This window comes from Salvelinus namaycush, chromosome 6 (assembly GCF_016432855.1).
Source record: "Salvelinus namaycush isolate Seneca chromosome 6, SaNama_1.0, whole genome shotgun sequence".
In the NCBI taxonomy this organism is placed as follows: Eukaryota; Metazoa; Chordata; class Actinopteri; order Salmoniformes; family Salmonidae; genus Salvelinus; species Salvelinus namaycush.
In genome coordinates, this window is record NC_052312.1 from 17,582,149 (window position 1) to 17,595,379 (window position 13,231).

General features: G+C 40.5%; 1 protein-coding gene across 1 annotated transcript in view; it reads right to left on the reverse strand.

The window, feature by feature from the left end:
- Positions 1-9,703: 9,703 nt before the first annotated feature.
- Positions 9,704-13,231, reverse strand: part of LOC120049698 (GRB10-interacting GYF protein 1-like) — a 34,431-nt gene continuing 30,903 nt past the window's right edge. The window contains exons 24-25 of the mRNA XM_038996050.1: positions 12,993-13,137; positions 9,704-12,703 (exon numbers count right to left, since the gene is read on the reverse strand). Coding sequence (XP_038851978.1) covers positions 12,636-12,703; positions 12,993-13,137 — 213 coding nt within the window. The 3' untranslated portion in view covers positions 9,704-12,635. The remainder of the gene's footprint in view (positions 12,704-12,992; positions 13,138-13,231) is intronic.

Here is a 13,231-nt window from a genome sequence, read left to right on the forward strand (position 1 = left end):
TTGACACTTTCTCCGTCATCTTTTGATTAAATTCTTAGCTCTTCACAAACTCAGAGACAGGGGTTCTGAGTTTCGAGTGAATCGGACGTGGTTCATGAGATTTCTAAAGATTTGTATGGTTCAAACTTTCAAAATGAATGAATATCCAATATGGCAGAGGTCATAGCTCCTTGGGAGAGTCTCCATTGGCAAAAGTCTGTCCTCGACTCCTGTCCTCCTCTCCGCGAACCGGAAACTGATAGGTGGTCGAGGAGAGTGGTCATTTGTTAGTAGACGGACGGAGAAGTGTCATCCAAAACCCATTGGATGAGAAAGCCAGAGGTCCCGCCCCAATTACTTTCTCCTCCAATGGGTTTTGAGAAGGAGACAAGGACGCAAGGAGTATGCCATTTGAGATCTTCCCATAAGTACCCTTTCAGCAGCTAGCGCGCGGCATTCTTTCAGAATATGCCACAACCCCTTTGAATCAGCTGTTTGCTCAAAGGATGAAAAACATGCATCCATTTTAAAACGATACACTACTTATCCTTTTATCCATAAAATGTCTTGCACATCCAGCTAAATTTTGTTTTGATCACATTTCATTTGCGATTCTACCCCTGTAGCGCGAGTGGAGAAGGTTAGTCTCATTTCATATAAGCGCATTTCTGTGAATCCCAAACCAGCCCCTTGCCCCTACCTACTCGTACGGAGGGCCCTCCGTTGTCACGTGTTGCCGACGAAACTCCGAGGATGACTTCCATCGAGTGGCAAGGGGATCAATAAACCCATCGACTTCGGGACACACTAGTGACTTGAATGATGCGATTCATGTTCCATATTTTAATAATAAAATGCACATGAAATTCAAATTAACAATTTACTAGAAATATTCTTTAACAGTTAAACATATCATTTGGGAGGTATTTTATATGTTTTGAGTCAAGCAATGAAATCCAACACAAACAAACACACATTTCCTATAATTAGGCAAACTCCAAACATATCTTAGTGAGTGTTGAGGATAGCACTTCACTCTGGAGCCTGCTTGGTTCGAAATGGCTATCAGAGGCTCTAATTAACTGCTACATCCAGGGCTGACTCTATCCTTTTGGAGGCCCTAAGCAAGATTTGGTTGGGGGGGGGGGGCAAGCGGGCAAAATTGTTTACCCTCCTGATGGTGGAGAGAAATGTACGTTTTAAAGTTAATTTCCTGCAATTCTAAAAAAAAAAATCCATGGGGTGTAGATAAAATATTGCAGCTTTTAAAGCAAGTTTTCTGTAGGTCTACATTTTGCCATGGAGATTTTGTGTTGTTGCAATTTTATAACAAATTTTATGCAATTCTACATATTTTACTCTTGGCAGAGATACATTTTTGCAGTTTTAAAGCTAATTTCCAGCAATTCTGCCATGGCTTATGCCATTATATTATATCTGGGTGACCTAACAAAATCAATGGGGGCCTGCTGGAGGTCATGACCCCCGGGCACTGCATGTCCGGTCGGTATTCGACCATGATTACTAATGATTACTAAGTTTACATAACTGGCTAGACTAACTTACCAATATATATATTTTTTTCTGACATGGCTAATTGAGTGACAGTCAGTAACTGACAGAACAAGAGAACTGCTGATGCACAACCACATTTCAAAACTTGTGTATTCTACTATTCTAACTCAACAGTAAGTTAAGACCCTAAGTGACCTTGGATCAATCTAGATGATAATTTTCAGTTCCTCAGCTTTGGGACACTTGTGCAAATGGCGGAGGTGAGAGTGAACACGCAAATGGAGGGCCAAGGAGAAGGGGGTGATTTGAGATTCAGCTTGTTTCCTCTACTCGCCTCCACTCCTCCATTACTTTTGACCTTTTTCAAAGTGGAGAGGCGGCGAGCAAAACTAATTGAGATTCTCCCCTTGAGGCAAATTTGTTTCTTGTGTTCCACATAAGGTGCATGCTTAGGGGTAAGTTTGAGCGGTTTTGTGGTGACCACATAGAGAACGATAGAGAAAGCGTTCCCATTATGGCATCTGAGCGCATTGAGGCAATCTCCATTTTGAAGTAGTGAATTTTCTTCACAATTTGCTGATGACCCGGTTGGACATGACTCCAACAGTTTCATCAAGAGGGATCAGCCAGTAAAGTTGGAAGTTCTACCCAGTTGACTACATTAAAATGGTGGAACCCCTCAATGGCGCTGCCCATGCTAAAACTGCCTTTTGGCCACTCATTCTCTGAGTGACCGTTGTGAGTCACTGCCTTTTCATGGTGTGTTGCCTAATTGTGGCTAAAAATAGTCCGACCATCATATTGATGCTTACAAATATTGCTTATGTATGTTCCATTTCATACGTTTGTCTGAGTAAGGAATGACACAATTGATGGTAAGAATAGGGAAAAACAAATAACATTCAGTCATACCCATCATTAAATGCATTTTATTTAATCACTTTTGGTTCTCTTCAAACAAACAAAAGCCAAACTATTTACAATTCTTTAGGTTCTTTTTCTGAATGCATTTATGTTACTAAACTCATTCAAAAAGTTTAAGTGATGGAATTGAGCTGACTGGGTGAAAAAAGGGAAAATATCATTTGATAAATTGGTCAATTAATCATATCAAAAGGTATGGCAATGACCCCTAGGGGCATCACAATGCCAAAACATCAATAACTTTTGAACTTCAAGGATTAACAGAAAATCTGAAATGTCAACAGCTGGAGACTTGACAGACTAACATATGATAACCACCAGTCATTCAACAACAGACTAGAATAATTCAGAGAATAATTGATGGCTACATTTAAAACACAGCTCACTGCAAACCAGCATGCCACTGGCATCCTTATCTGACCGATGGAATTCAAATAATGACAATACCCTGCTCTCTCAGTATTCACAAAGTACTTCAGTGACATTTTAGATATTCCCCAATCTGCACTAACCAATACATCAACTGATCCAAACTGATTGAATAGAAAGTGTATTCAAAACCAACCCAGCTAAAACATAACTTTCTGAGAACCATATGTTTATTAGTTTGGTGAGAGTCTGGTCGTGTTGATTTTGCATACAACCTTCCCACAACTTTCTGGGAACGGTGCAGGATAGTTGCTTGGCTTTGGAACATTCTCAGCACTTTTAAGTAACTTGACAAAAACAAAAATCTTGGTATTTCATTACTTTTAACAGAATGTTTCCTAAAAGTTCAAACATGGTTACATTTAAGTTCCGTTTTGGTAATGTTTTAGGGAACATTCTCCAAATGGTTTGACATTGGGAATGTTCTCATAGTTCAGAGAACGTTAAACAACGTTCTTCTGTGGGAATTTCAGTACTTCAGCATAACGTTTCCTCGTGGTTCTATTTAAAGTCATGTTCTCATTGTTTCGAGAATGTTTAAAACTTCGTATAAAAACTTTAATGTTCAGAGAACGTTATTTCAAAACATACATTCTGTTCTCAGCATCACCAAAACACTCTTGTTAAGTGTGTTCGGGTGCAGTGGCCGCACCCACTAATTGGCCACACCTGAGCTTGAGGAGTGCTTGTTTCCTTTAAAAATGAGGTCTGTTTGAATAGACTAAAAGGAACAGATTTGTATGCATAAAAAAATATGGCACACTAGCTCCATCCTGATGGCGCAGTAGACTAATTCCAGAAGATTATAGGTTCGAATCTCACAGATGCCATGTCACAAAAAAATGTATGTTTGCATGAATTTCCATGTGTCTGATCTGTGCTTGGAGTTTAAAAAGTTAACCCCAAATAAGCTAGCGGTGTTCTTGAAACATTCAGTTTCTTATTGAAACGTTCAGTGAAAGTTAAGGAAGTTATTCAAAAAACCTCAATTACCTAGAATTTCCGTTCTGTGTTAATAAAACCTCACAGGGAAACTTCAAAGGAACCAGAGTAAAACGTTGTAAGAACCTCCCTGCAACCTAAAAATAAAACATTCCCAGAACAGGCAAAGTTTTCACTGCTGTTCTCAGAACTTAAAAAAAAACAACTGGTTTTACCAGTTAGGAAAGGTATGGCTTCTTCCCACAACCAATGTGAAACAAAAAACACTACGTTCCCACAACTTCCAAGGAACCAAATGTGCTAGCTGGGGAGAAAGCCAAAGCTAACATATGGAAAAACCTGAACCACAGTCATATCCTACAACAGAAGTTAATACTCGTTTGTCGGACCAACCAGAACTGGTTCTAAATAGGAAAACACTTTCAAAATAATGAATCCATTCAACCCAACTGACAGGGGAAGTATTGGGTTTCTCCATAGAAAAACGAACTAACAAGTTGCAGAACTGTTCCAAAGCACCTTCAGTAGAAGAGAGACAAATCCATTATCAATTGTATAATGGCATACATATAGCAACAAGTGTCATAGCCACTCAATCTGTTGAGTAAACCTTGAGTTGTATACAGCCATTCAATAACATTAGCTACTGTAGACGCTTCGAATAAACAGGGACAAAAGTCATTACAAATGGTCAGTAGTCAAATGTTTAGGGACAATTTAGGCTCCTCCGAGAACCCCAAGAATAAATATATCCTCCATTTTAAGGTGTGGTAAGCACCAAGATAAAACATCTTTCAAATCAAGTCTCATAATGTGAATCATTGTGTCAAAATCCTTTCCGTCAAAACATTACTAGTGATGGGGTAAATAGTAATATGTAGTGGGGCTGTGTGTGAGAGAGGACAGATTTAAAAAGTCCAATGCAGACATTTTTATCTCAATATCAAATAACTTCTGGGAAACAGTTGAATTACCTTACTGTGATTTATTTAACATGGTCAAAAAGAAACAAAAACAGCTTCTTAGCAAAGACCAATTTATCAAGCAAGAATTTTGCTTGGAAGGTCTGGGAGTGGTCTGAGCGGGGAGGGAAAAACTAAACTTGCTGTTATTGACAGAGGTTTGGAACGCTTTTTCTTATTGGTCTATGTCACCATGCAGGCCATAACTCCATCCCACCAAAATAAGCATTTTTCTTCTCAAATAGCTCTTAAACTAAAAGGGCATTAACATTTTCACAGTATTATTCAAACCTCAGTGTGGAAATACTTTTTTGTTGTTTTTGTGTGCACTGGTCCTTTAACATACCCTTCCAAGTCAGCTCAGCTCCACACTATACTCCAGACTTCTCATTCCTCACCCTGCACCAACTACATGTATAGGCATTTAAAACTGGATATCTGAAAAGAGACACTCTTGCTTTGAAAAAAGGCAAACCACCATCATCGTCGTCGTAAGGGGTTTTCTACAGTTCTACTTTCATGCTAACGTGCGATATATGCTGGACAGAAATAACGTAACATACAACAGTATTGTTAGCCAATAAGACAGTCCTGTCAAGTAGAACATTGACCTCCCCTTCAAATGCTATAGTCCTTATGTTCTCTTACTGTTTATTGAATATTTAGTTTGCCATACAAGGCAGATCTGTACAATTAAGGCATGTTGAACAGAGAGAAAAGAAAAACAAATAGACGAAAACAAAATTCTTTCACGTTATTTACAAAGCAGTTCGAACTCAAGTGTGTAGTATTGAGCCTTTCCGCTTGTGTGTGTGTGTGTGTGTGTGTGTGTGTGTGTGTGTGTGTGTGTGTGCATGCTTGCATGAATGTGTAATGCAGCGTTTCCCAAACTCGGTCCCGGGGACCCCAAGGGGTGCACGTTTTTGTTTATGCCCTAGCACTACACAACTGATTCAAATAACCAGCGCTTGATGATTAGTTGAATCAGCTGTGTAGTGCACCCCTTGGGGTCCCCAGGACCGAGTTTGGGAAGCGCTGGTGTAATGACAGGCTCTATTAGTTATGTGTGTGAATGTGGTTCTAGAAAAGAGCAAGTCTCTTTGAGAATGTGTGCTTGCAATTCTTTTACCAGAATCCAGCTGCATGTACTGTACACATGAGTAAAGCTCTAGGTTTGTGTGTAGTCCACTGTTCAAGTTCCTCTGCTTCTTCGGCTGCTGTGGTTTCTGCTTGGCACTTCTCCCACCAGGGGGCAGAGAGAAGAGGAAAAGAAAGGTTTGAAGGTACAGTACGCTCCATCTCCTTTCCAACAGAGGGCAGCTAGGAAGTGAGAATCCTGTGGAAAGAGAGAAATAAGATCTCCATTAGACAATACTGAAAACCGAATTGCGATAAGGACAACATGGCTCCAACATTACACAGTCCATAGATTCACTAAGGAAGAAAAAGTATAAACATTAAATAGTTAAGTGATAATGTCCGAGAAGCCGATGTTTGGAGGATATATTGGCACGGGTGTGCTTTGAGGGCCGGCAAACTGCTACTACATTCTCCAAACACCGGCTTTGAGGGCACTTTTATACAACGGGTTACCAACATATTCAAATACTGATTGACATACAGTACCAATCAAAAGTTTGGACACCTACTCATTCTTTATTTTTACTATTTTCTACATTGTAGAATAATAGTAGACAAACTATGAAATAACACATTTGGAATCATGTAATAACCAAAAGTGTTCTTCAAAAGGAGCCACCCGTTGCCCTGATAGCTTTGCACACTCTTGGCATTCTCTCAACCAGCTCCATGAGGTAGTTACCTGGAATGATTTTCCAACAGTCTTGAAGGAGTTCTCACATATGCTGAGCACTTGTTAGCTGCTTTTCCTTCACTCTGCGGTCCAACTCATCCCAAACCATCTCAATTGGGTTAGGTCAGGTGATCGTGGAGGCCAGGTCATCTGATGCAGCACCATAAATCTCCTTCTTGGTCAAATAGTCCTTACACAACCTGAAGGTATGTTTTGGGTCATTGTTCTGTTGAAAAACAAATGATAGTCCCACTAAGCACAAACCAGATGGGATGGCATAATCGCTGCGGTAGCCATGCTGGTTAAGTGTGCATTATCACCAGCAAAGCACCATCACACCACCACGCTTCACGGTGGGAACCACACATGCGGAGATCATCCATTCACCTACTCTGTGTCTCGCAAAGACACGGCGGTTGGAACCAAAAATCTCAAATTTGGACTCATCAGACCAAAGGACAGATTTCCACTGGTCTAAAAGTCCATTGCTCGTGTTTCTTGGCCCAAGCAAGTCTCTTCTTATTGGTGTCCTTTAGTAGTGGTTTCTTTGCAGCAATTTGACCATGAAGGCCTGATTCACTTAGTCTCCTCTGAACAGTTGATGTTGAGATGTGTCTGTTACTTGAACTCTGTGAAGAATTTATTTGTACTGCAATCTGAGGTGCAGTTAATTGCCAATTTCTGAGGCTGTTAACTCTAATGAACTTATCTTCTGCAGGAGAGGTAACTCTGGGTCTTCCTTTCCTGTGGCAGTCCATATGAGAGCCAGTTTCATCATAGCGCTTGATGGTTTTTGCAACTGCGCTTGAAGAAACTTTCAAAGTTCTTTACATTTTCCGGATTGACTGACCTTCATGTCTTAAAGTAATGATGGACTGTCGTTTCTCTTTGCTTATTTGAGCTGTTCTTGCCATAATATGGACTTGGACTTTTACCAAATAGGGCTATCTTCTGTATACCAACACAACTGATTGGCTCAAATGCATTAAGGAAAGAAATTCCACAAATGTACTTTTAAACAAGGCACACCTGTTAATTGAAATGCATTCCAGGTGACTACCTCATGAAGCTGGTTGAGAGAATGCCAAGAGTGTGCAAAGCTGTCAAGGCAAAGGGTGGCTACTTTGAAGAATCTCAAATATATTTTCATTTGTTTAACACTTTTTTGGTTACTACATGTTTCCATACGTGTTATTTCATAGTTTTGTTGTCTTCACTATTCTACAATGTAGAAAACAGTCAAAGGAGTAGGTGTTCAAACTTCTGACTGGTACTGTATGTTTATGAAAAACGTTATTTTGATAAATGTATTCATACTAGTTCATCCTTCCACGAGATACAGTCCCGACACAGATCTAAGTTTGCTACCCAAGCTGGCTGGTCGTTCGTTCTATCAATTCAATTGCCAGAGACGTGACCCAGTCGTTATGTCTTTTTTATCTATATCTATGGACGCGACCCAGTCGTTTGTTCTAAATGTTCAATTGACATACTGGCTGGCAATGTTCTTATCCCTTGCTTGCTAGCTAGCCAGCCAACTACAGCAAATATTTCAGGCACATCAAACAGTGCAGCCAGAATAACAGCAAAGTAGCTGTTTTCTAGTGACATTTGGATACATCTATAACAAATGAGCTAATGATGCGCGATTTCGCCTGGAATAGAAAATATGCTCTCTCGTCAGGACACTTTAGTTCAGAGTCAACAACACAGCTAACACAATCACTTCAAACTGAAGCTGGAAAGACTGCAAACTAGATGCATTTTGTTTCGTTTCACCTGTTTTCCTTTGACATGTCTTTGTATATATCCAAATTATGCCAGCTGATTCATGATTGACTGGCTGAGAAAAGCTGTCCGTCTCATCCCGGCACATTCATTACTATGGGACAGCTGGAGATCGAATTTGAATATTGAAACAATGTTGCAAATGTCAGAGAGACAGACAGCAATGTTTATACAAATCTCTGCTGTTGAAAACCAAATGCTAGTCTAAAAGAAATGGGAGATAATGTCTAGATGATTTTTATAGTGGAGATCAAGTTTATAAATTGCCCGGCTTGGCTGATGAGACAGTGGATTGCGCAGTCAGATGGAATAGAGTAAATAGGCATTTTAACGTCATAGATTTAGCAGGTGGTAACTTGTGGAATAGACACCGGCTGGAATGCGGTTTCAACCAAATCAGCATTCAGTATTAGACCCACCCGTTGTATAAATATAAATAGACCCTTACCTATTTGATGGTTCTCTTCTTGCAGTCACCTTGTAGTTGATCTCCAGGCAGTGGCTAGGTGGCAGAAGGCGGGGGGGGGCATCTGGGCAGAAGGTCTCCCGGTACATCCATCCGTATGTGTCGTCTCTCCCCTGCCTTCTCCATTGGTTGGTGACTGTTGTTCAAACACCCTGGGCTGGGCTCTGCAGTGGAGTCCATTTTGATGACAGACGTTCACCAATCAGTCTCGGGAGTACTTGCAGTCCGCAGCTCCATCCATGTAAAGTCCTTTTTTTCTCCATCCCTGATGATAGACAGGGCCACTGGCAAAGTCAAGGGAACTTCCAGGTAGTTAATTTACCTCAGTATAAAAAGAAAAAGAAAAAAAAAAGCAACATGTTTCCTTGAGGAACATTCACTCTGTAAATCTGTCATGTATTTCTTTCATCTGTTTGTTTTTATATCAAGCCTTGTAGTTTTGTCCAAGTGATTTTCTAAAAAAGGTAATACAAAAATATGGTTATGTACAGGAGGAGGAAGGTGTGTTCCTAAGTCTTTCGTTTCGGTTTGAATCTCTTGTTTTCAGTAAGACGGTATTAACTAAAAAAAATAATTACATTTTCCAACCCTCCCTTTGTACTATAATATTTCTGTGCTCCTGTCCCAAATGTAATGGAACCTCACAGTTTGAAAGTGCATAGTGAGTGTCAGGGCAGGGTGTGCGTGTTGAGGGGTGCCCCCCAGGGATCAGTACTGGTACCCTTTCATTTCCCCTCATTGCAGGGTTAATACACTCCCACTGCACACCCTGAGCCCCCTTAAAAAAATGTAGAATGACAAAAAGTAAGAAATGCTGCCGACACAGTCCAATCAAATGCAATGGTAGATTTGAGGTCAACATCATGTATGTACAGTTTTACAAAATCTTCAAATTTCCTTTATTCTCATCCACCCCTCAAAGGTTTGTCCATCTGTCTCTTTTAGGTTGGTGGATAAAAAAATTTGAAACTCCACAATTTCCCTCCAGGGCATTTTTTCTCCTATTAAAGCGATGATATTGTTGTTTCCTTTATGCATGGTCGAAGTACCAAAAACACCTCCGCTGTGCTCTGCTTTTTGATTAAGCTTTATACTCCTTTCAGTCCTTGTCTAGTTAAACAACAAAAAAGGAACCAGAAGACACACTAATAATGAACTCCTCCAAAACAAAAACAAAAAAACAGACTAACTTTGTTGTTGATTTCTTTCTCCTGCGCTCCTTGAGGATCAGTCAGTTCCAAAGAGCCATGCCCACTAAAGGGTCAAAGGGCAAGGATCTTGTCCGTCACATTGTGATGTCACTCCTCCTCCCGCCAAAAACAATGTACGCCAATGAATGTCCATATTGCAGAAGCACACTCGCAAAAGCCCACTCCTACACACAAAAAAAAATGCACCCACAGAAATCCGTTTTGTAAACAACCCAAAATCCAGTAAGGAATAGAAAAGTCTATTTTATTTCTCATAGTAATATTGTTTTTGTAAGAACAGGATTGCAGAGGCAGTGGGATCAACTGTAGCCATCCCGAGTTCTTCCTCGGAGTAAAAAAGAAAAAGGGGAAAGACCTCTTCAATCTGAGTTTTTTTGTTGTTGAAATTATATCCGGTATCATCACGTTTTGTCTTTTTTTGGGGGAGGGGAATACATTCAATGTTTTCTTAAGAAAGAAATAAAACGCACTTCACATGGCGGTAATGAAACAAAAACAAAGAGAAAAAAAGCAGCCCCAAGTGCTCATCATAATCTTAGTCCAAATCCTTTTTTTTCTTTGTATATATATATATATTTTCATATATAAATGTTCATTTATATTCATTCAAAAAAAGAAACGTCACCAGCATCATTATCAATAGCAACAACAATAAGTAACACAAATATGCTAACATGTTGTGCACTGTCCTGTATACAGACAGTTTGATGCCAATTGTTTTGAGCAGAATCTGAAACTCAACACCTTTCACACGCAAGTTAAAGAAAACCGACAAGGCAACGTGATCACGTCCCAGGAAAGCTAAACCGGACTAACCTTCCAAAGAAGAATCATCATCATCCCCAGGCTATACTAGAAATATTAGGATACATGACTGACATGCACATTGACTGTGCAGAGCGCTTAAGAGAATTTCATTAAGAACCTTATCTTTATTTTGCATGTAAATGGCATGTTATACAAGGTTTACAGACCCATCTTTTTGCAATTTCACTTGGTTTTGAAAAATGTACCCCGGCAGGGATTGACTTCTCGAGCCTGGAGTTCCGGGGCACCGAAAAACCATGAAAAGGGCTCCAAAAACACCCTTTTACAAACAGCAAAGCTCTCATGTTCTTGGATGCCCTGGAACTCCAGAATGAGGCTCAGGAAGTCGATCGCTTCTGGTTAAGTTTCTCAAAACCAAATGAAATTGCAAAAAAAAAAATATGTCGTCTGGACCCTTTCTATAACATGCCATTTACATCAAAAATAAAGATTAGGTCCCTAAAAATAGTTAAATTCTCCTTTAACATAACAGTACACTCAAAGTAGTTAATGTCTCAATGGCCACTGAACATTCCCTCCCATTCACCCTTTCAGAGTTCTAAGGCAAAAATGTGCATGCATATACACACACAGAGATGAGTACCTGTAGGGATCACTTCTTTCCTATGATTAGTAAAGAAACAGGCGTACACACACACTAAAGATCCTTACCACTGTCTGTTTGAAACCTCACAGAGGCTCAGAGACCGAAGCTGAGAGAAGACAGCAGGGGAGGGGTATAGCCCATACTCCAAAATCACCCAGATTTTTTTTTTTAAATTAACAAGTGGTGGTCAACAACATAAAGCCATAATCCTCCTCCCCAAATGTATGTATTTCTACGACGTCTATCTGGGGATGACGAGCTGGTGAGAGAACGGATGTGTTGTGGGATTGCCCTCTCTCTCTCGGTCTCACACACAAGTATACAAAGAAAGTCCCTCTGTACAAGAGGACAGACGTTCTACTCATGAAAAAAAAAAAAAAAAATGTATCTAATTTGAACCAAATGACATACATCTTGGTAAGCAATGGAAAAAATATATACATTGTGCAGACTAGTGTGTTTCTGATACACAGCGGCCCTCACACACACACACACACAAAATATTAATCTCTATACCTAACCTCATTTGTTTTTGTTTTTTTATCTTTCTTTTTTTTTAACACAAGTGCAAATCTTCAAGTTTTCTTTGTATCCATTTTTTTTGTAATAGCTTTACTTTTTATATAAATGTATTGTCTTAAAAAAACAAAAAAACAACAGTGTTTGTCTTTAAAGAAAGGATTGGTTTTTCTGATAAGGTTTCAAAATAAAGGTCCCCTCTAACTTTGAGTTCCCCCTCCCAGTGAGCCTATCCCACCAACCATACACCTCACCCTTCCAGTTCAGATTTTCACGTGTATACATACGGCATTGCGTGTAGATTCAATACACACACACACACACACACACACACACACACACACACCCCGATTCTGTATTCATAAAAAAAAATATTCAAACTTAATAATAAAGTGCATTAGTTCAGTTTAAGGTGCTTAGTCTTACAAGTGCCAAGGGATACTCATCACACCCCCTTTCACCTCATCCACCCATCCACCCACTCAAGTGAACGATTTAAGGAGAGGAGCCCTACTCATTTTTTTTGGGTGGGGGGTAGTGAAACAATCCTCTCCTTCCTGTCCCCATACGAGCCCCCCCATCCCCTAGCAGTGCACATTCGTCATCAGGTTTGTCTGATTAGTAGACAGAAGGCCTCAGGTAGTAGCTATTGCCGCTGCTGATCAGATCTGGATCAGTAATCCTCCACCATCTCCATCTCATTTAGGTTGAGACGCTCGCCCGCGTTGTGGAACGAGTAGCCTGGAGGGGCGGGGGAGAACGAAAGAAAGAAATGGGGGGAGAGAAAGAGAAAAGGAGGAGGCACAGGTGGATGCGGGAGGAGAGCAATTTAGAGAAGGCGTCGAGCAACTCAATCAGTTATGACCAAGATCTATGAGCAGCCGAAGAGAACGTCCACCAGGCAGGTTTACAGAGTTCTCCAGAGCTGGGTGGTCACAGATCATACTCCGGTGATACATTGTGAAGTGATACGTTTGTAACAAGTGTGCAATAAGTCGTAAGTGTGAATGAGTTGGAGGATTTGTCTTACCTAGGATGCTGGGGTCAGACTGCAGCATCACGGGCTGTTTCTTCTTCTTCATGCCCCCCTGGGCGTCGTACATCCCTCCCTTAGCCATGTGGGCCGCCTGGAACATAGACTGCAGGGCGCTGGGGTTCATGCCCCGCATGGAGTCCTGGAGAAGAGGAAGCCAATGAGGTACAGAGAGGAAAGAGAAGTCTTTCCTTGATTCCTTACATCCTCTCTCCTTGTTCCCACCTCTTCTCCAA